This window comes from Canis aureus, chromosome 11 (genome assembly GCF_053574225.1).
Source record: "Canis aureus isolate CA01 chromosome 11, VMU_Caureus_v.1.0, whole genome shotgun sequence".
In the NCBI taxonomy this organism is placed as follows: domain Eukaryota; kingdom Metazoa; phylum Chordata; class Mammalia; order Carnivora; family Canidae; genus Canis; species Canis aureus.
This window is the reverse complement of record NC_135621.1, coordinates 38238013-38260262: the sequence shown is the minus strand read 5'-3', so window position 1 is coordinate 38260262 and position 22250 is coordinate 38238013. Positions and strand designations below refer to the sequence as shown.

The 22250-nt window shown below is 33.7% G+C and overlaps 1 protein-coding gene across 2 annotated transcripts in view; it reads left to right on the top strand.

The window, feature by feature from the left end:
- The window catches only part of GCC2 (GRIP and coiled-coil domain containing 2), a 54522-nt gene that overhangs the window by 7733 nt on the left and 24539 nt on the right, over positions 1-22250 (top strand). For both annotated transcript variants that reach the window (XM_077914867.1, XM_077914865.1), the window contains exons 5-13: positions 270-374; positions 1054-3513; positions 4236-4305; positions 7257-7357; positions 7454-7552; positions 13676-13795; positions 17134-17298; positions 17616-17720; positions 18351-18513. In XM_077914867.1, coding sequence (XP_077770993.1) covers positions 270-374; positions 1054-3513; positions 4236-4305; positions 7257-7357; positions 7454-7552; positions 13676-13795; positions 17134-17298; positions 17616-17720; positions 18351-18513 — 3388 coding nt within the window. The remainder of the gene's footprint in view (positions 1-269; positions 375-1053; positions 3514-4235; positions 4306-7256; positions 7358-7453; positions 7553-13675; positions 13796-17133; positions 17299-17615; positions 17721-18350; positions 18514-22250) is intronic.

Genomic DNA, 22250 nt, shown 5'->3' with positions numbered 1-22250 from the left:
GTGGGACTCCATCCCTGGACCCAAGGATCATGCCCTGAGCCAAAGGCAGCCGCTCAACCACTGAGCCACCCAGGTGTCCCTACTTTTCAGTTTTCAGATATATGGTGAAATTTCCCATATCCTCACTTCTTTTCACCTTTTCTCCTTGTGCTTTTTAAATCTGTTATCCTTACTTTAGTGAGCTTTGGAAAAGGTGAAGAGAAAATTACGCATGTGGTCAATCCACCATGTTTAAACTCCAGCAAACAAATCATCTTATTCCATAACAGGCATTGACTGAACGTCTAGATGCTATTCTTTTGGAAAAAGCAGAGACTGAGCAACAGTGTCTTTGTCTGAAGAAGGAAAATATTAAAATGAAGCAGGAGATTGAGGTAAAGCAACAACTTAATGTTTTTTATTTGTTGACTAATATAGTGAGGATTTTCAGAGCTAAGACCTTAACAAGCTTCTGATCTGAAGATTTTAATAATTTAAAAGAAAACAAATTGGTGCCTAAAAAGAAAAAATCACCTTGCTACATGGAGATGGAGCCAACGTTGTTGCATTGCTTAATCTTCCTTATTGCTATGTCAGTCTTTGTTAAAAATTAATAAAAATACTTATTTTGTGAAATAGTACTTATTAAGTAAGTTGATTTTCACACACACTCTAAATATTATCCATTCAGTTCTAGGATGATCAATTGCCTATTGGGTCTCAGTTAATTTTCTACAAAAATCCTTTATTATTGTACTCAGGAGATGCTAATTAAAGTCACTGTGACTTAATACAACTTACACAATTGAGCACCTTTTAAAAGGAAATTAAATTCAGAGATTTCTTATTTTCAGTTATTACTTTTTGGGTTTTGTTTATTTAGTTATTACTTTGAATAATATATTTAATCACCTGCACAGAATTCTGAGATACAGAATCTCAATATCATATTTGTCTATGTACATTTTTATTCACTTCCTTTTCTAATTAGCCTGTGGCTAATATTTTTCCTGAAGGCAGTTAGGTGTATCTTTTGTCTTAAGTAATTTTTGTGTGCTTTTTTTTTTATAATAGGATTCTGTAACTAAGATGGAAGATGTGTACAAAGAGTTTGAACAATCACAAAGAAACTATGTGAAAGAAATTGAAGATCTGAAAAATGAATTAATGATAATACATTCTAAACACAGTGAAGATAAAGCTAGCTTGCAAAAGGAACTGGAAGAAGCAACAAAAAAACAGTTAGAACTTTCTGAACAACTTAAATTTCAGGGTGATTGTGAGGATAAAGTTAAAAAACTACAAGAGGAGATTCAGAATATCAGGCCAGCCTTTGAGGAGCAAATTTTATATCTGCAAAACCAATTAAGAGCTGCTACAAATGAAAAGGAGCAAGAAATTACTCGTCTCCAAGAAGTCATTGAGGCTAATTCCCAGCATTACCAAAAAGATATTAATGGTTTGAAAGAAGAACTTTTGCAATTGAGAACTACCCACCAAGAGCAGATTAAAGAATTGATGTGCCAAATTGAAGCATCTGCTAAAGAAGATGAAGCAGGAGTAAATAATTTAAACCAGCTAAGGGAGAATTTAGTCACACAATGCAAGGCAAGTGAGATGTACGTTCAGGAGAAATGTGAATGTGAATTAGAAAACTTAAAGAATGCCCCAAATGCGAACCACAAAAATCAGGCGTTTCCTTTGGTCTTACAAGAAGATGCAGAACAAGTAGTAAATGAAAAAGTCAAACATTTAGAAAATACCTTAAAAGAATTGGAGTCTCAACATAGTATTTTAAAAGATGAGGTAACTTACATGAATAATCTTAAATTAAAACTTGAAATTGATGCACAACATGTAAAGGATGAGTTTTTACATGAACGAGAAGACTTGGAGTTTAAAATTAATGAATTGTTGCTAGCTAAAGAAGAACAGTGCTGTGTAATTGAAAAATTAAAATTTGAACTAGACGATTCACATAAACAATTTTGCTATACTGTAGAACAACATAATAAAGAAGTGCAGAGCCTTAAAGAACACCACCAAAAAGAAATATCAGAACTAAATGAGACATTTTTATCAGTCTCCGAAAAAGAAAAATTAACATTAATGTTTGAAATACAGGGTCTTAAGGAGCAGTGTGAAAACCTACAGCAAGAAAAGCAAGAAGCAATTTTAAATTATGAGAGTTTGCGAGAAATTATGGAAATCTTACAAACAGAACTGGGGGAATCTGCTGGGAAAATAAGTCAAGAGTTTGAATCAATGAAGCAGCAGCAAGCATCTGATGTTAATGAACTTCAACAGAAGCTCAGAACTGCTTTTAACGAAAAAGATGCTCTTCTTGAAACTGTGAATCGTCTCCAGAGAGAAAATGAAAGGTTATCCCAAGAAGAATTAGTACGAGAACTTGAAAATACCATAAAAAGTCTTCAAGAAAAGAATGAAGTATGTTTAATTAGTCTGCATCAGAGAGATAAAATTATACAAGACTTTGAAGAAAAGATAAGTTCTCTTACTGAGGAAAAAAATAATTTCATAAGTAAAATAAAATTATCTGATGAAGAGATGGATAATCTCAATAAAAAATGTGAAAAGGAAGAACGATTGATCATAGAACTTAGGGGAAAAGTGAAGCAAAGTAGCCAGTACAACACTGAACTAGAACAAAAGGTAAATGAATTAACAGGAGAACTAGAAGAAACTTTAAAAGAAAAGGATCAAAATAACCAAAAACTAGAAAAGCTTATGATTCAATTAAAAACTATGTCCGAAGACCAGGAAGCACTGTCATCTGAAGCCAAGTTTCTTTATGAGGAAAATAACAGATTAAGTTCAGAAAAGAGCCAATTGAATAGGAATTTAGAAGCTCTTCTGTCCCAAAAAGAAGGAGATTTTATGCTTAGGGAACACATTTCTGAATTAGAAAAGAAACTTCAGTTAACAGTTAAGGAACGAGATAATTTAAGTACACTGTTTGAAAATGAGCAGGATCAGAAGTTATTTGTCAAAACTCAGTTAAATGGTTTTCTTAAGCAGATGGGATCCAAAGCTTCAGAAGATGGAGAGCAAGATGTCATGAATGTCCTACAAGCTATAGGTGAATCCTTAACTAAAATAAATGAGGAAAAACACAACTTGATTTTTCAGTATGATAAGAGGGTAGCAGAGTTAGAAAAAAAGATGAAGTGCCTTCAAGAAGAGAATGTAGTTCAGTGTGAAGAACTTCGGTCTTTACTCAGAGACCATGAACAAGAAAAAGTTTTTTTAAGTAAAGAGTTAGAAGAAATCCTGTCACATAAAGAGGGCTTGCAGTCTGATCTGCTAGAAATGAAGAATGCTAATGAAAAACTAAGACTTGAAAATCAGAATCTTTTAAGTCAAGTTGAAGAAGCCTCTCAAAAATTATGTAGCAAAAATGAAACCCATGAAGAAGAACAAATTTTTGCAAAGGAACTTGAAAATCTGAGGCTATCACTAGAACAAAAAGAAGCTGAATTGCAGAATGTGAGAGCACAATTGTTATTATTAAAGGTACTATTATTTTAATTTTATTAGTTTAAATAAACACTTAGCTCTAGTCCTAGATTCTAGAAAATATGAAACTAAATTTTTACACTTTGAAGTCAGAAGCAAAGTTTCATTATTTAAGCTCAAATGACAATTTTCTGAAAGTACATTAAACATTTTCATCATTTTCATGTTGTGTATCGTCTAGTCACATTGGGGACTTTCTGGTTTTAAATCATTTTAAAATCTTGATCCTGCATAAGATTAAATAATTTGAGGGTTAAATGTCCGTGTCAAAATTGTTCAACTAGGCACCACCAGAGCTACATGAAAAAGACTTGGATTTCATTCTTGCATTATATACATATATATACCCTTCTTAAAGAGCACTGTTGAGCAGAAAAGTGGGCTATTGCAGTATTTAACTTTAGCCAAGATTTTAGACTTTTCTACAAAAAGTTTATGAAAGTATGATAAACTGCAATCATTTAACCTTTCCCTTATTACATTATGTGTTTGATGTGTGTCAGGTTGTTCATCTTGGTCTTGGATGCTACTTTTTTTTTATAGTAAATATATGTATGATAATGTCAGTATTATCTTGGTCTATAAAGGTAAAAAAAAACTGGTCATCAGATTGCTCTTTGTGTGAGTTTTCTTTAATGAGGATTTTCTTGTACATGACATGATGGCCAGTTCTTTGTGGAGAATGAAGTGATTTTCTTTTTGTTTCCTATAAAATCTAGGATTCCTTAGAGAAATCACCCATAGAAAATGATCAACCTTCTTTACTAAAAGAGCTGGAAGAAAAAATAGGTATGATTTTATATATGTTGTTGCAATAAATTATACAGATTCTTCTAGTGTTAGAGTAGATTGAGAAGTGTAGTAGCCAATTAATGAGTTATTAAATCATAATAACTAGCTATCTCTTTCTAATGTCCTCATTCTTGCTTCTCTGCTATCTGTTTGCAGTTTGGCAGTTTGTTTACTGCCAAAATTACCGATTTGTTGTTTAATCCAAAGGACTGATGTGATTCCCTTTATAAATGGTTCCATGATTGGGGATTTTTTTTTTCATTCATTTAGCAAACTTTACTTTGATGCCAGCTTATCTCTGCCCTGGTAATAGCAAAGTGATTAAGATACAGACCATGTCTTCAAAGAGTTCAGTGCCAAAAGGGGCTAATATTGTAGTAGCTTGAGGTATGGAGAAGGTATAGTGCTGGCAGCGCAGGAAGGCATGATTAACTGTCTTGAATAAGGACAACATCACAGAATGGGCTATACTTCTGTTGTGTCTTGAAGAATGAGAAATTTCTCAAGAGAAGAAAGGTATTCTGCTAGAAGGGCACAGCAGGTACATGCATATTAACATCTATAACATCAAGGAGCATACCAAGAAGTTCCTGGAGAGGCAGGAGTCCGATCACAAAAGCTATAGAATGTGTGCAGAGGAGTTAGGACTTTGTCCTAACACATCTTCATCATATTAACATTATGGGGTACCTATTTCATTTCCACTTAAATGAAACAAATACTTAAGTGACCATAGTTCTTTAGTGCCGAGTTTGTCTGGTGAAGGAAGTTAGAAGATTTTATAATGAATGTGTTTTCTTGCAGTGGATGATTGGGGCAAGTGGAGTTAGATGAAATTAGAACTAAGTTTGAGGCAAGTTGTTTGGGTTTTATTTTGAGTTTGTTTGTTTGTTTGTTTATTTATTTATTTATTTGACAGAGAGAGTAGAAGCAGGGGGAGCAGCAGGCAGAGGGAGAAGGAGAAGCAGGCTCCTCACTGACCAGGGAACCCAAAACCCAATGTGGGGCTAGAGTCCACGACCCTGGGATCATGACCTGAGCTGAAGGCAAACCTTTAACGGATTGGGCCATCTCGGTGCCCCCTAGGCAAGTTTAAATAACCAAAATGTAGATGTCAGGTAGATTGCTAAATATGCAAATCTGGAGTTAGGGAGAGGGAGCTGGACCAGACATAAAAAGTTAGTTAACATAATAGTTGCATTAAAAGCCATGAGATGGAGATCACCAAGGAAGTGAATGTAGAAAAAAGATGAAGACCAGAGACAGTCCTCTGTCACTTAAAAATCCAAAAGACTGGAACAGCAGAGGACATTGAGAAGGAACATCCAGCAAGTTAGGAAAACCCAGAGCATAAAAAGTTTTGGAAATTAAGACCAATGAATTGCCAGTGATGGAAGTGTTTGAAGAGGGAACAAATACTTAGCTGTGGTAAATGCTGTTATAGGTCAAGTAACATTAGTGCAATGAACTAATCATTAGATTAAGCAACATAAGGGTTATTGGTAACTTGATAACCTGTTTTGTGATATGCTAAGGCCACAGCCTGATTGAAATGAATTCAAGAAAAAAAAATGAAGGAAGAGAAATTTGAGAGCATGTGTACACAGCTCTTACACAGGGTAAGAGATGAGATGATATCCAGAGGGGAAGTGTGGTGATTTGCCTTTATGTGTGTAATGTTTCACCAATCCTTTTGTGGCCTCTTCCCTTCCTCTTTGGGGCTTCCACTGTTCAATCTTGGCTTTAAGTTCTTGATATTTTCTTTATTGCATAATAGGGGAAAAAATCCATTAGGGGGATTTGCTGCACAAAAGAGAGGAAGCATTGCTGAATTGGAGAGAACATAGGATGAAATGCAGAAGTAGAACAGTTGCCACACATACACACACACAGACAGAACAGTCATCTGGAGCAACAGGAAGGCAAAAGCTGTGAGCACAGGTGCACTAGATTAATGAGTAAGGACACAAATTCAGATTGTAATTTAAGCAGAAATAGCAAGAACTATCTGGCACACAGAAGTCAAAATAAAGGAGATAGCTAAAGACATTAAGGGAGAGATCAGGATTGGATAATAAAACACATTATGGTTTAGTTGTATAATCATACCTACCAACCAAGAGGAGTGTGCCTACGAGCCTAAGTATTTAACTGTGCCTGGTATTTCCCCTACATGACCCTGATTTGCAAATTGCCACCTAAAGTCCTACCATACTTGAGTTTCTAGGAAATCTTTTTTTTTCTTTTTTTTAAGATTTTATTTGTTTATTTGAAAGAGAAATCACAAGAAGGGATGGGGAAGGGCAGAGGGAGAAGGAGAGGCTAACTCCTCACTGAGCAGGGAGCCTGACATGAGCTTTGATCCCAGGACCTTGAGATTGTGACCTGAGCCGAAGGTAGATCCTTAACTGAGCCACCCAGGTGCCCTCTAGGAAATATTTTAATATATATTTTTAGGATTTTATTTATTTATTCTTGAGAGAGACAGAGAAAGAGAGAGGCAGAGACATAAGCAGAGAGAAGCAGGTTCCATGCAGGGAGCCCTATGTGAGACTCAATCCTGGGACTCTAAGATCATGCCCTGAGCCAAAGACAGTCACTCAACTCCTGAGCCACCCAGGCGTCCCGGAAATCTTTTAATATTAAAGGAGTACTAATACCCTCTTCAATTTCTAGCTGCTTATGAAATGATTTTTTTTAAAGTAGACTATTTTGATGGATTGTAGGAAATGGACATTTTGTATGTTGTTTGCCTTGCTTAGGTAATGCATAATTAAGCTGTCACTTAAAAAAAGATACTAATATTTTTCTGTACTTATTTTATTACTTTTAATTGCAAATTACAGATTTTGTGTTCCAGATTAAAAGTCAATTTCTAAGCCTACCTTCAGTAAATAATTTAGATTTTTTCTTTTTGAATTTATAATTTTTTTCATTTGTGTTTTTAGGATATCTGGAAAAAGAATCCAAAGAGAAAGAGGAAAAAATAAATAAGATAAAACTAGTTGCTGTGAAGGCAAAGAAAGAACTAGATTCTAGCAAAAAAGAGGTAAAGTGACTTAAAAATGCAAAATTCAAGAATCTTACTTGTTAGAAAATCTAGTTTTTCTGTCCATAAAAAAACTTCTTATCATATTTAAAATAGGCCCAGACTCTACGGGAAGAGCTAGACTCTGTTCGATCAGAAAAGGATCAATTGTCTACTTCCATGAGAGATCTCATTCAAGGAGCAGAAAGCTATAAGGTAAAAATAGTTATTTTAATATCAAGTTATCTTCGTAACTTCCAAGTTAAAGAATATGCTAGAAATGTAAAACTCTTGTCCATAACACAGTCACCTTGTATTGTAAATCCTTTTTTTCTATTTTTTTTGTGTGTGTGTGTGTAATGTGGTAGCGTCCTAGTATCAAGATTTTAAGTGTCTAAGCTTTAAAGTTCCTTCAAAACTATTGTTTTTTAAAACTAAATTTCTGTTTTGCGATTTTTTTTAATAAATAAGTAACAAAAATGATGGCTATTATTACTGTTATTATTTTATATTCTGGCCAAGTGAATAACCTTGAAGCTCAAAGAACAAGTTTAAAAGAAAGTGAAAGAATTTTTTGGAGGTAATAACGCTTGTCAACCTAACGAGAATCTATTTAAAAAATAAATAAAACGAGTGCAGTGAAATCACTAAATGTAAGATAAATACCATTACATTCTTTTATGTATCCAGCAAATATTTATACAGTCAGGCTAAATAGTGAGTACTGGGGAAACGCAGTCAATCAAATACACTAAATTCCTGCCCTTTTAGGACTTAAATTTCAGTGGCAATAATAGACAAATAGACAAAATATAAGAAACTACTGTGTAGAACAGTAAAGGTGATTGTAAAGACGAGAGTGAGCCATGTGGGATTGACTGAAATAAGAAAATTCCAAAAATTTTATTTTTTGGAAGAACTCTAATGAGAAAATTCAGCACTTCATGAAGAAAACTGTAAAAAATATATATGGCAACTATTATCATTTGAAATACTAGTTTTCAGATTGGTTTATATGTTCTAAAACAGTTTCACTAAAAAAATCTAGGATTTTTTTTGGATTGGGCAATCTTGTTAATTCTAAATTTCAAATGGAAAATAAGCTCACAAGAGTACTTAATATTTTTTAAAGTGAAAAAAGAAAATGGACATCTTGCTTTAGCAAATGCTAAACTTTTTTATGAAATCATAATTTGATACATTTTGGATGTAAAAATAAGACATTAATTTAACAGAAGACATGGAGACTTCTGCACAACATGCAGTCATGACAACAAACACTTCTAGGCCAGGCTCTCTTCTAAGCACTTTACATATCTTATCACACTTAATTCTCAAAAAAAAAAAAAACAAAAAAAAAAAACCCCAAGAAATATGTTACTAACTAACGTTGCCAGTTTACAAGCAAGGAATATGAGGCACAAAGAAATTAAGAGACTCAACTCACAGAACAAATAGTATAGTAAAGCCAAGATTAGATTCAGGCAGCCTGGTTCCAGATCTATTCTAATACCAACTAAGCTACACTACCCCAGTAATATTTGAAAACCTAGAAACCAACAAAGAAGGAATTAGATGACTACTTCAAATAAGGAATTAGATGACTACTTCAATAATTGAGTTAGATTTTTACTTCATTCCCACACACCAAAATAAATTCTAGATGGATTTAAAGAATTTTGTCAAAAGTGAAAGGGATTTTTGAAAACCTAGTATAAAACATTTAATCATTTGATTTCTGGCTAAACTTAAAGCAGTTAACAAAGTTACAAAAAAGAGCGATTGAACTGTATAAAATTAACATGAAAATATGACAAGGAATTAATATCCTTAATATATAAAGGTATTTAACCAATTCATTTTTTAAAACACTTATTTAAAGTTTAATAGAGGCTTGTCTTTTATAAACCATTAGCAGCTTCTTTCAAGTGTTTAAGAACACCATAATCTAATTTGTTAATTTCCTCCATAGGTAGACCAGGTGTGTCAAATTCTTTGTTTAAAATAATAGATTTCAAAAGACTGAAAAAAGAGAATGGAGTATCAAAGAACTGTGAGATAAGAACAAAAGGTATAACTGCATAATAAAAATGCTTCATAGGCAAAGAAAAACCTGCCTTTCAACAAATGTATAAAGTTCTTTAGAGAAGGAAATGATATAGGTCAGACTTAGAAAAAACAACACAATATTGACAAACAAAACGGAAGGGTTAACCTGACCTCACGTATAACACTACAGCGATCAAGACAATGTGGTATTGGTGGATGAATAGACAAATAGATCAGTCAAACAGAATAGAGAGCTAGAGAGCTCAGAAATACACCCATATAAATATAGTCAACTGATCTTTGACAGTTGAGCAAAGATGATGTTTTCAGCAAGTGGTGCTGGAACAACTGGACATGCATATGCAAAAAAAAAAGGAACCTAGACCCAGACCGTATATCCTTCACAAAAATTAACTCAAAGTAGATCATAAGCCTAAATGTAAAACATTAGACTATGAAATTCCTAAAAGATAACAGGACAAAACCTATAAATTTGGGTATAGCAGTGACTTTTTAGATAGAACACCAAGGGTACAACCCATGATAGAATTGAATATATATATATACACTTCATTTACATTACAAATTTCCATTCTTTGAAAATGTCAAGAGAAACAGAAAATATTTGCAAAGGACATGTATCTGATGAAGAACTGTTATCCCAAAATATGCAAAGAACTACTAAAACTCAACAGTAAGAAAACAAAAACCTGAATAAAAAATAGGCCAAAAATTTACGAGATACTGCACCAAAGAAGATAGATGGCAGATAAGCACATGAAAAGATATCCACGCCATGTGTCATCAGGGAAGTGCAAATGAAAACAATGAGATAACCACTGCACACCTCTTAGAATGGCCAAAATCTGAAACATCAACAACACTAAATGCTGAAAAGGAAATGGAGCAAGGAACACTCAGGAGCTCCAGCGGGGATGCAAAATAGTAAATACAGCCATTTGGTGAGAACTGTGGCAATTTCTTAACAAAACCAAGTGTGCTCTTAACATAGAATCTAATAACCGTTGGTATTTACCCAATGGAGTTGAAAACATATCCACACAAAAACCTGCACATAGGTGTTTATAGCAGCTTTATTTATGATTGCCAAAATTTGGGAACAACTGAAGTCACCTTCAGTAGGTGAATGGATGGACTGTGGTGGTACATTGAAAAATGGAATATTATTCAGCATTAAAAAAGAAATGAGCTATCAAGCCATGAAAAGGCATGGAGGAAACTTAAATGTATACTACTACCAAGCAAAAGAAACCAACCTGAAAAGTCTACGTAACGTAGGATTCCAACTATATGACATTCTGGAAAAGGCAAAAGACAGTTTAAAAAAAAAAAAGTGTTTCCCAGGGGTTTGGGGTAGGAAGGGATAAATATAAATAGGTGGAACAAAAGTTTTTTTCTTTTTAGTTTGTGAAACTATGATAATCTATAATGGTGGATGTATGTCATTTTAAATTTGCCCAAACCCAGAGAATGTACAGCTCCAAAAATGAACCCTAATGTAAACCATGGACTTTGGATGATGATGTGTTTGTATAGGGTTGTCATGTATAATAAGTGTATCACTATAATGGGGACTGTTGATAATGTTGGGCTCTGTATTTGATGTGGAAGGATAATGAAAAGCCTCTGTGCCTTCCTCTCAGTTTTGGTGTGAACCTAAACTCTTAAAAAAAAAAATGAAGTCTATTAAAACGTTTTTAAAATAGGTTTTATAGTTGTAAAATCTTTTCAGTCTTTGAGTGAGGTTGGAATTCCATTTGTGATGAAACAGCAGGATTTAAGATTAAATCAGCAGTGCTGATATGTTTAAGAATGATGGTCACTAAAAGCAATCCAAAACTTGAGGCGTCACAATTGTGGATTTCAAGCTGTATTACAAAGCTGTAGTGATCAAGACAGTGTGGTACTGGCACAAAAACAGACACAGAGATCAATGAACAGAGTAGAGAACCCAGAAATAGACCTACAACTATGTGGTCAACTAATCTTCAACAAAGCAGGAAAGAATATCCAATGGAAAAAAGTCTCTTTAACAAATGGTGCTGGGAAAACTGAACAACAACATGCAGAAGAATGAAACTGGACCATTGTATTACGTCATATACAATTATATTCAAAATAGATGAAAAACCTAAAAGTGAGAAAAGACATCATCAAAATCCTATAGGAGAACACGGGCAGCAACCTCTTTAACCTCTGCCATAGCAACTTCTTACCTGACATGTTGCTGGAGGCAAGGGAAACAAAAGCAAGAATGAATTATTGAGACTTCATCAAGATAAAAAGCTTATTCGCACAGCAAAGGAAAAAACAAAACTAAAATGTACCTATGTAATAGGAGATGTTTGTGAATGACATATCTGTAAAAGGTTAGTATCCAAAATCAAACTTACCAAACCCACCACCCAAAAAGATAAATAATCCAGTTAGGAAATGGGCAGAAGACATAAATAGACATTTTTATAAAGAAGACATCCAGTTGGCTAGCAGATACATGACAAGATACTCAACATCCCTTATCCCCAGGAAAATACATATCCAAACCACAGTGAGGTACCACCTCACTCCTGTTAGAATAGCTGAAATTAACAACCAAGAAACAACTGATGTTGGCGAGGATGCGGAGAAAGGGAAGCTCTCTTACACTGTTGGTGGGAATACAAACTGGTGCAGCTACTCTGGAAAACAGTATGGAGGTTCCTCAAAAAGTTAAAAATAGAGCTACCCTATGACCCAGCAATTGCACTACTAGGTATTTTCCCAAAGGATAGAGAAATACTCAAAGGGGCATGTGCACCCCAATGTTTATAGCAGCATTATCAACAATAGCCAAACTATGGAAAGAGCCCAAATGTCTGTCAATGGATGAATGGATGAAGAAGATGTGGCATATGTATATATACATAAAATGGAATGCATCAAGGAAATTAGGCCATGTATGGCATTTATTTTTTTGTTCCAATGCTCTCCTTAGGAATGATATGTGATTATAATCAGAATTTCCTATAGAAATTATAGTCAGCAAAAAAAAATAAAATAAAAAAAAAAAAAAAAGAAATTATAGTCAGCTTTAGTATTCAAGTTTTGCAGTCCTTGACAACTGTTAGAACCATAGTGAGTAAAAACAAAGAAGACCTGATAGAACTTAAGAGGAAAAAGATCTCTGATCTATAGAGTCAGAGGAATCTACACTAATACAAAACAAGCATGGAATCTTCTCTGTGTGGAAAACAAGACAAATGATTTTTCAATATGCCAGGAAGTAATAATCCTCAGAAAAGTGAACGTGGACACACATATATATAAGCCAGATTCTAGATTTCCAATTCCTCCTTTTGCCAATCACAAGATGGGTAGACCATAAAATTGAAATTCAGGTTCTAATGCTTAGCTACCAGTGTGGATAATAGTTGATTATGTATAAATCAGAATTGGAAACAAAATTAGATTTGGCAAGCAAGATCCAGAAAGAGCATATAATTGTCAAACATGAGACCCCAGAGGAGTCTGAGGAGAGCCAAGGTCATGAAAGTTCTGGTCTGGATGAAGGCCACTTTTTAGGCTTTCCAAAATAAACATTTAAAGAGAACTCAGGTTTTGTTATTTTGCACACAAATTCATTTACATGAAGGAGAGCAGAAGGTAGTTCTCCAGGAACAAAACAAAATGGGATTTATAAGAGAGGGAAAAAAATCCACACGCGGTCTGGAAACAATCTCATTGTACATATTTTGGAGGATAACCTCATTTGCAAGTATGTTGCAAAAAGATCTGAGTATTTTGTTCTTCAGAAGGGGCCAACCAGAAATACTAAGAAAATTCCTTTGGTTTTAGAGTCCAGAAAATGTTAAACATTTGCCACAGAGAATGAGCCTTTTTATAAAATATCTTCCCCTGTTCTTCCATTAGTACCTCTATCTTTTATTTCTCTCATCAGAATTCTTTAGGTGGAAGTTAGTAGGCAACTTTAAATTTTATGTTTCAGAAGTTTATTTTTGTTGATAACTAGAATATTTAACTTACAGATATTAAATATTGTACAAACGTGAAATCCTTTTGCCTTTGAATAGCTCCCCCCATACTAAAAGTCATCTGAATTTTGCTAATTTTATTATATAATGCCAGTTAAATATTCTAAATATTGAACTTAAATACTGTAAGCTTTCAGAATGGACTCAAATGTTATATCAATATGGCTTGATAATACAGTCCGACTGGTTGAATGTATAATAATTGCCTAAAGTTAAATCCTTTTGTCTTTTATTGAAGAATCTTTTATTAGAATATGACAAGCAATCAGAGCAGTTGGATTTGGAAAAAGAACGTGCTAATAATTTTGAGCATCACATAGAAGACCTTACAAGACAATTAAGGAATTTGACTTTTCAGGTAAAAAAAAAAAAAAAAAAATTTGAGGTAGAATTGACATATAACATCATGTTAATTAAGATTTAGGTGTACAACATCATGATTTGTATATATTGTGAAATCTAGTTAACACCTATCACCGTACGTAGTTAAAAATTTTCTTCTTGTGGGACACCAGGGGGCTCAAGTGGTTGAGCATCTGCCTTTGGCTTAGGTCGCGATCTTGTGGTTCTAGGATTGAGTCCTGCATCTGGCTCCCCATAGGGAGCCTGCTTCTCCCTCTGTCTATGTCTCTACCTCTCTGTGTCTCTCATGAATAAATAAATAAAATCTTTATTTTATTTTTTTTAATAAAATCTTTAAAAAAATTTTTTTTCTTGTGATTAGAACTTTAAAAAAAAAACTTTTAAGATTTACTCTTAGCAACTTTCAAATATTCATTCAATACGTTGTTATTAACTATAGCACCATACTTTATATTACATTTCATGACTTATTTTATAACTGGAAGTTTGTTTCCTTTGAATCCTTCTTCACTCATTTCACCCACATCCCGCCCTGTGCCTCTGGCATATTCCCTCTGAGCTTAGCTGTTATTTATTTATTTTTTTCCATATAAGTGAAATCATACAGTATTTGTCTTTTTCTATCTGACTTATTTCTGTTAGCATCATGTTCTTGAGGTCCATTCATGTTGTCACAGATGGCAAGATTTCATACTTCTGTATGGCCAAATACTATCCTATTGGATGTATACACCACATTTTCTTTATCCATTTCATCCATCAATGAACACTTAGGTTGCATCCTTATTCCTGGCTATTGTAAGTCATGCTGCAGTGAACATGGCTGTTCATGTATCTTTTTGAGTTACTGGTTTTGTTTTATTTGGATAAATATCCAGAAGTTGAAATATTGGATCATTTGGTGGTTTTGTTTTTAATTTTTCAGGAGCTTCCATACTCTTATCCACAGTGGCTGTACCAATTTATATTCTCATCAACATTGCACAGGCATTGTCTTTTCTCAATATCCTTGCCAACACTTCTTGTTTCTGGGATGGTTGCAGGTTTGTTTTTGTTTTTTGTTTGTTTGTTTTCTTAACAGCCATTCTAACAGGTATGAGATGATATTTCATTGTGATTTTAAATCTTTTTTCTAAAGATTTTATTTATTCATGAGAGAGACAGAGATAGAGGCAGAGAAATAGGCAAAGGGAGAAGCAGGCTCCCTATGGGGAGCCTGATATGGGACACGATCCCAGGATCATGCCCTGCGCCCAATGCAGATGCTCAGCCACCCAGGCGTCCCTCGTTGTGGTTTTGATTTACATTTCTCTGATGATCCATGATGTTGAGCATCTTCTCATGTACCTATTGGCCATCTATATGTTTTTAGGAAAATGTCTATTTATATATCCTGCCCATTTTTAAATTGAATTTTTGGTTTTTTACTATTGAGTTGTAGGAGTTCTTTATTTAGAATATTAACCCTTTATCAGATACAGGATTTGCAAATAATCTCTTCCATTCTGTAGGCTGCCTTTTCATTCTGTTGATGGTTTCCTTTGTTAAGTTTTTGAGTTTGAGGGGATCCCTGGGTGACTCAGTGGTTTGGCGCCTGCCTTTGGCCCAGGGCACGATCCTGGAGTCGAGTTTGATTCAGTCCCACTTACTGATTTTTTGGTTTTGTTGCCTTTGATTTTGGTGTCAGGTTCAAAAAATCGATGACATACCAATGTCAAGGAGCTTACTGCCAATCTCTTAAAAGTCTTATGGTTTTAGGTCTTACATTCAAATCTTGAAACCATTTTCAGTTAATTTTTGTGTAAGGAATAAGATAGTGGTCCAGTTTCATTCTTTTTCAAGTGGCCATCCAACTTGTCCAACACCATTTTTTGAACAGACTATCTTTTTCTCATTGTATATTCTTGGCTCCTTTGTTATAAATGAATTGACTAGACATGCGTGGGTTTTTTTCTGGGCTCTTTTTTTCTGTTTCATTGATCTATGTGTCTGTTATTATGCCAGCACTATACTGTTTTGAGTATTGTTCTTTTATAAAAGTTTGAAATCAGGAAGCATGATCCCTCCAGTTTTGTTCTTGTTTTTCAAGATTGCTTTGGTTATTTGGGCTCTTTTGTGGTTCTGTACAAATTTTAGAATTGTTGTTCTAGTTAGTTCTATAGAAAATGCCATTGGATTTTTGATAGGGATTACACCCAATCTATAGATTGCTTTGGTCAGATAGCAATATTTTAATATTTGAAAAATATTAATTCTTCCAATCTATGAACATAGAATATTTTTCCATTTGTATCATCTTCAGTTTATTTCATCAGTGTCTTATAGCTTTAAATATACAGGTCTTTCATCTCTTTGGTTGAATTTATTACTAGATTTTTGTTTTCTTTATGATACAGTTGTAAGTGGTATTATTTATTCTTACTTTCTCTTCCTGATAGTTTGTTATTAAAGTATACAAACACAACAGATTTCTGTATATTGATCTTGTATTCTGCAGCTCTATTGAATTCATATATTAGCTCTAACTTTTTTTCGGTGGAATCTTTAAGATTTCCTATACGTAGTAATCATCTGTAAATAGTGAGTTTTACTTCTTCCTTTCTAATTTGGATGCCTGTTTTTTTTTTTTTTTTTTTCTTGCTTATTGGTGTAGCTAGGACTTCTAACACTATGTTAAGTAAGAATGGCAAGAGTGGAAATCTTATCTTATTCCTGATCGTAGAGGAAAAGCTTTTCACCACTGAGTATGGTGTAGCTGTGGGCTTCATATATGGCATTTTCTTATGTTCAGGTTCATTCCTCTGCGCCCACTTTGTTGAAAGGACCTTTTTTTTTTTTTAATTAAAAAAAATTTTTTTTTTGAAAGGGCCTTTCACGTAATTTTAAATTGAGTAAATGCAAACATAAAATGTAATTAAGTATATTTCAATTTCAAAATTTTTGCATAAAAATTAAAATTAAATTCATTAAAATTAATAAAAACTTAGTATCATTTTCTTTTTCCCATTGTTGGGAGAAGAATGTGACAAAACAACTGACAACTATCCTGTCTTACCTATTGCTCTACTTCTCAGCTTCCTAGGGTGTTTTGGTTTTGGTTTTGTTTCTTTTTTTGCCTTTTCCTCTGCCAGTGCTCCTGGTCTCTTGTAATGTTAAATTGATTTTAACAGTAATAGTGTTTTAAACTTACTTTTGATTTTACATTATGTGGAATTATTTTTGAAATCTTCATTTTTCATACTGTGCCAGTAATCTTATAATGCATCATTTTATTCTTCTTCTCCTGTACATATTTTCTGCATGTTTACAGTCATGAATCATTTGTCATTCTAGTGTGAAAAATTAAATTCTGATAATGAAGATCTCTTAGCTCGTATTGAGACACTACAGTCTAATGTGAAGTTATTAGAAGTACAGATTTTAGAAGTCCAAAAAGCTAAAGCAGTGGCAGACAAAGAGTTGGAAGCTGAAAAACTTCAGAAAGAGCAGAAGATAAAGGTAAAAACAGTCCTGTGGGGTTACTTTATGTTATATAGTGATGTTTTTATCACATCATTTAAGTGAAGTAAAGACTTACTAATGAGTAGCATTTGTGAATACAACAGAGTTGTTTAATTCCTTGATGTATGTCAACTATGAATTGGAGAATCCCTAGCTATGATTTTTGGGGTGCATGTTTTTTATATATTAAAAGATTTTCAAGCTTTTTAATACTTTACTACTTTAATATGTTAGATTTATTTTATAGACCCTTAAAAATACCATTTTAATGTTGGTTGGTTTGGGGGGTGGGGTGGCAATATTTTTAATTTCAGGAGCATGCCAGTTCTATAAATGAACTTGAAGAACTTCAGCTACAACTTCAGAAGGAAAAGAAACAGCTTCAGAAAACCATGCAAGAATTAGAGCTGGTTAGAAAGGTAAAAATAAAACCCCAAATTCCAAACTGAAGTCGATATTCATAGTGTTAAACGATTCTGATAGTTTAGAAAAGAAAAATGTCAAAAGCAAGGTTTTTGAGGCATAAACATAATCATGTATAAATTGTTTGACTCAAAAAATGGAAAGTTTAACATTTTTGTAAATGATGTCTTTTCAGAAGAATAGGCTCACAAATGGTTCGATACTTCCTTTTTTGTACAGGATTGTTATATGACACATGAAGATTTAATTAATGTCAAAAGTTAGAATTCATATCATATTTAAAATCTTTGGCTTATTTTTCTCTACTTTTTTCAAGATGAGGCTAAAAAGAAAAGTATTGTAAGAGCTGTTTAAATGTTAACATTTTATAAATAACAGCTCCATGTGTAGAACTGTCAATTGTAGTTAATGAAAACTATGATGAAATTCAATGAAAATATTTTATAAAATTACCAAATAGAAAGTGCCAATTTCTATTTTTTTCATATGATGTATAAACTTTCTGAATTACAGAAAAGCATAATTGGATGTGTTTATTCCTTTGGCATAATTTATAGTTATGCAATTAGCAATTTTACAAATAACGTTAAACTATTATGTGGATCTTTTATTTCTGATATGTGCAGGATGCCCAGCAAACCACATTGATGAATATGGAAATAGCTGATTATGAACGTTTGATGAAAGAACTAAATCAAAATTTAGCTAATAAAAACAGCAAGATAGAAGATTTGGAGCAAGAAATTAAAATTCAGAAGCAGAAACAAGAAACTCTGCAAGAAGAAATGAGTGAGTAAAACAAAATTCACTTTAACTTAAAATAATTTAATCATAACAGAATACAGGGAAGCAACCTTATTTGTGCATTTCACCAGTCTTTGACTGCCAAACAGATCTTTCACACAATGCTAAATATTCTTAAGGACGATGAGGATTGTAAGACTATTTTTTGTTTAGATGTGTACAGTCCGTATTGGTGCATAATGCATTCATTTACTTAAATATTTAAGTACAAGCTGCATGAGTGATACAAAGATAAAGAATGGTCTTGTCCACAATTTGCTGGTTGTCAAGCAGTGTGGGATCATTTAAATATCAGTGAAATCTTTTTTTAAGGTGATTATATTTCACTTTCTCCATAAAATAATTTCTAACATTAAGCATCTAAAGATGTATATATATGCCTGTAGGCACTCTTTCAACCACATCTCCTAAATTGGTATGCTATACTTTTGTTTAATTTAGCTCAAAATATTTTTTAATTTCCTCTGGATTTCTTCTTTGACCCATGAGTTACTTAGAAGTCTGTTGTTTTATTCATTTAAAGGAATTTCACATCTTTCTGTTAACGATTTCTTACTGAATTCCTTTGTAGTTAGAGAACATATTCTGTAGGACCTTAGTCCTTCTAAGTTTATTGAGTTTTGTTTAATGGCCCAGAATAAGATTTCTTTTGGTGAATGCTCCATAGGCACTTGAAAACAATGTGTTCAACTATATTAGTTATTGGATAGCGTGTTCTAACTAATGTCAGTTAAATCAGGTCAGGTGACAGTTTAGGTTTTCTATATTTTTAATGATTTTCTGACTACTGCTCTACCAAATACTGAGAGAGATATGTTGAATTTCCTGAACATAACTGTGGGTTTCTTTCTCTTTTCACATGTTTTTGGCTTCATATATTTAGAAACTCTGGAATTAACTCCATATACATTTAGAATTGATACTTGCTCCTGGTAACTGAATTTCTCTATTATTGTGAAATGTTTTTTTGTTTTTTTTTTTAATTACTGGTGGTATTTCTTTTCTAAAGTCCACTTTGGTATTAATATAACCACTCCAGCTTTCTTTTGTTTCTTGTTTACATGGCATGTCTTTTCCCATCCTTTAGCTGTCGACCAAAGTCTCTAAAGTGTTTCTTTTAGATAGCACGTAGTTGACTCTTCCAATGCTCTCCAAGCTGATAGCCTCTGCTGTTTAAATAGAATGTGTAAGTTATTTATTTTTAACATAATTATTTATATGATTAGGTTTTAACCTACTACCTTGTTGACTTTTTTTTTTTTTTTAAAGATTTTATTTATTTATTCATGAAAGACATTGAGAAGAGAGAGAGAGGCAGAGACACAGGCAGAGGGAGAAGCAGGCTCCATGCATGGCGCCCAACATGGGACTCGATCCTGGATCTCCAGGATCACGCCCTGGGCTGAAGGCGGTGCTATACCGCTGAGCCACCTTGGCTGCCCTTGTTGATTGTTTCTACTTGTTTTGTAATATGTTTCCTTTTTCCTCTCTTTCTGCCTTCTTTTGAACTGAGTAATTTATATGGTTCCATTTTAACTCCTTTATTAGCTTGTTACCCTATACCTCTTTGTTAGTTCATTTTTTGCTGTTGTTGTTTTTAAAGATTGTGTTTATTCATGAAAGACACACAGTGAGAGGCAGAGACACAGGCAGTGGAGGAGAACCAGACTCCTCCCAGGGAGACCGATGTGGGACTCCATCCCCAGACCCTAGGATCGCACCCTGAGCCAAAGGCAGATGCTCAACCACTGAACCCCACCCAGGGTTCCCCCTCTTTGTTAGTTCTTAGAACTAATTACGGCTGTGTCGTGAATTTATTACGGATTACTTTTAAGTAAATTATACCACTTCATATAGATTATTTACTCCTTTTGCCCTTTGTAGTATTTTTGTCATACATTTTACTTTTCCATGTGTTACAGACAATAATTGTGTTATCTTTGTTTGAAAATAGCTATCTATTAAGGAGAGATCAGCAAACCATGGCCCACAGTAGCTGCCTGTTATATGAACGTTTTATTGAAACACAGCTATGTCCATTTGTGTGTATCATCTGTGGCTGCTTTCGTGCTACACAACAACTGAGTAGTTGTTACAGACTGTATCACCTACAAACCTATAATATTTGTTATCTCACCATTTAAAACGTTTTCCAATTCCTGTTTTAAATAAATGAAAAACTAGAGAATTTTATTTCATATACTTACCCACATGTCTACCATTTCTAGTGCTCTTCATTCCATCATGTATATCTGGATTTCATCAAATAGTGACTTTCCTTTTGCCTGAAGAACTTCCTTTAACAATGCAGGCTATTGGCATTGAATTCTGTCATGTTTTGTTTGCCTGAAAAAAAAATCTTCATTTTTGAAAGATAGTTCTGCTGGGGAGCATCCAGGTGGCTCAGTCAAGAGAGCATCCATCTCTTGGTTTCCCCTCAGGTCATGATCTCGTGGTTGTGGGATGGAGCCCTGCACTGGGCTCTGTGCTCATTGCAGAATCTGCTTCAGATTCTTTCTGTCTCTCTCCTCCTGCCCGTCCCTGCATGTGTATTCTCTCTCTTTCTCTCTCTAAAATAAGTAAATAAAATCTTTTTTTTTTTTAAGATAATTTTGCTGAGTATAGAATTTTGTGATATGCCTTGATGTGTCTTCATTTCTTGTTTATATTCTGCTTGTGTTTTGTTGAGCTTCTTTGTTGTATGTAGTTTTTCTAGTTTTCATTTGTCATATTTTTGGCCATTATTTACTTCTTTTTGTCTAAATCTTCCTCCCTTTTTTTCCCTAGGACTCCAATTACATACATTAGACCACTTGATATAATCTCATAGGTTAGTGATACTCTGTTTTTCTTCATTTCTCTTCTTTTTTCACTTTTATTAAAATTGATTTAATGATATATAATTATTAAATAGTCTTTAACTTCTCTTCAAGGTCTAATATGTTATAATTAAATATCACCCAATAATATTTTCACTTTAGATATATTTTCATCCCTAGAAATTCCATTTGTATTTTTTTTTTTGTTCTTGCTGTATTTCATTTACCTCTTCATTATGTTTGTAATGGAGATGCCCCTCCTATTCCACAGTCTAGAAATTACCTCCAGACAGAAAGCTAGGACTGTAATAAGGGTCACCTTATTTATCCTTTCTCGGAGATCATAGCTCGGTTTCAGGAATTTCCATATTGTTCAGTTTCCTAATTGTTTACAGCAGAAGGTATATCTAGGTCATGTTATTCCCTCGTGATGAGAAGCTGAAGTTCCATAAAATAATTTAAGGTGGTGCAAAGATAGTACTGTACACGATTTTAGATATATAAATGAGGAAATGGGATAAAAGGAAATGTTGAGGTGTAGGACTATACAGTGAAGTCAGATATAAAATCAAGACGTAAGTATACGTTTTGTATACTTTTGCTACCACTAAGGTCTCCATAATTTGGCTTTCAGCTTCCCAGAAACCATTCAAAGACAGAAACATTACCAGTTACAAAGTTTATGGTAGCCACAATATTAAAATAAATGTGATTCTTGTTAGCAACACAGCTTTTCTTGATCCTAAGATGTGTGAGAGAAGTTTTTTTTTAAAGGCATTTTTATAAAGGAACACTGTCATGTGGAACAATGGTCCCAGACCTAACTTGAATATCCAGAGAGCTTGTTGGAAAGCCCAGGCACAAATATAAAGAATCAGAATCTTAAGGGGTGGGGCCTTGAAA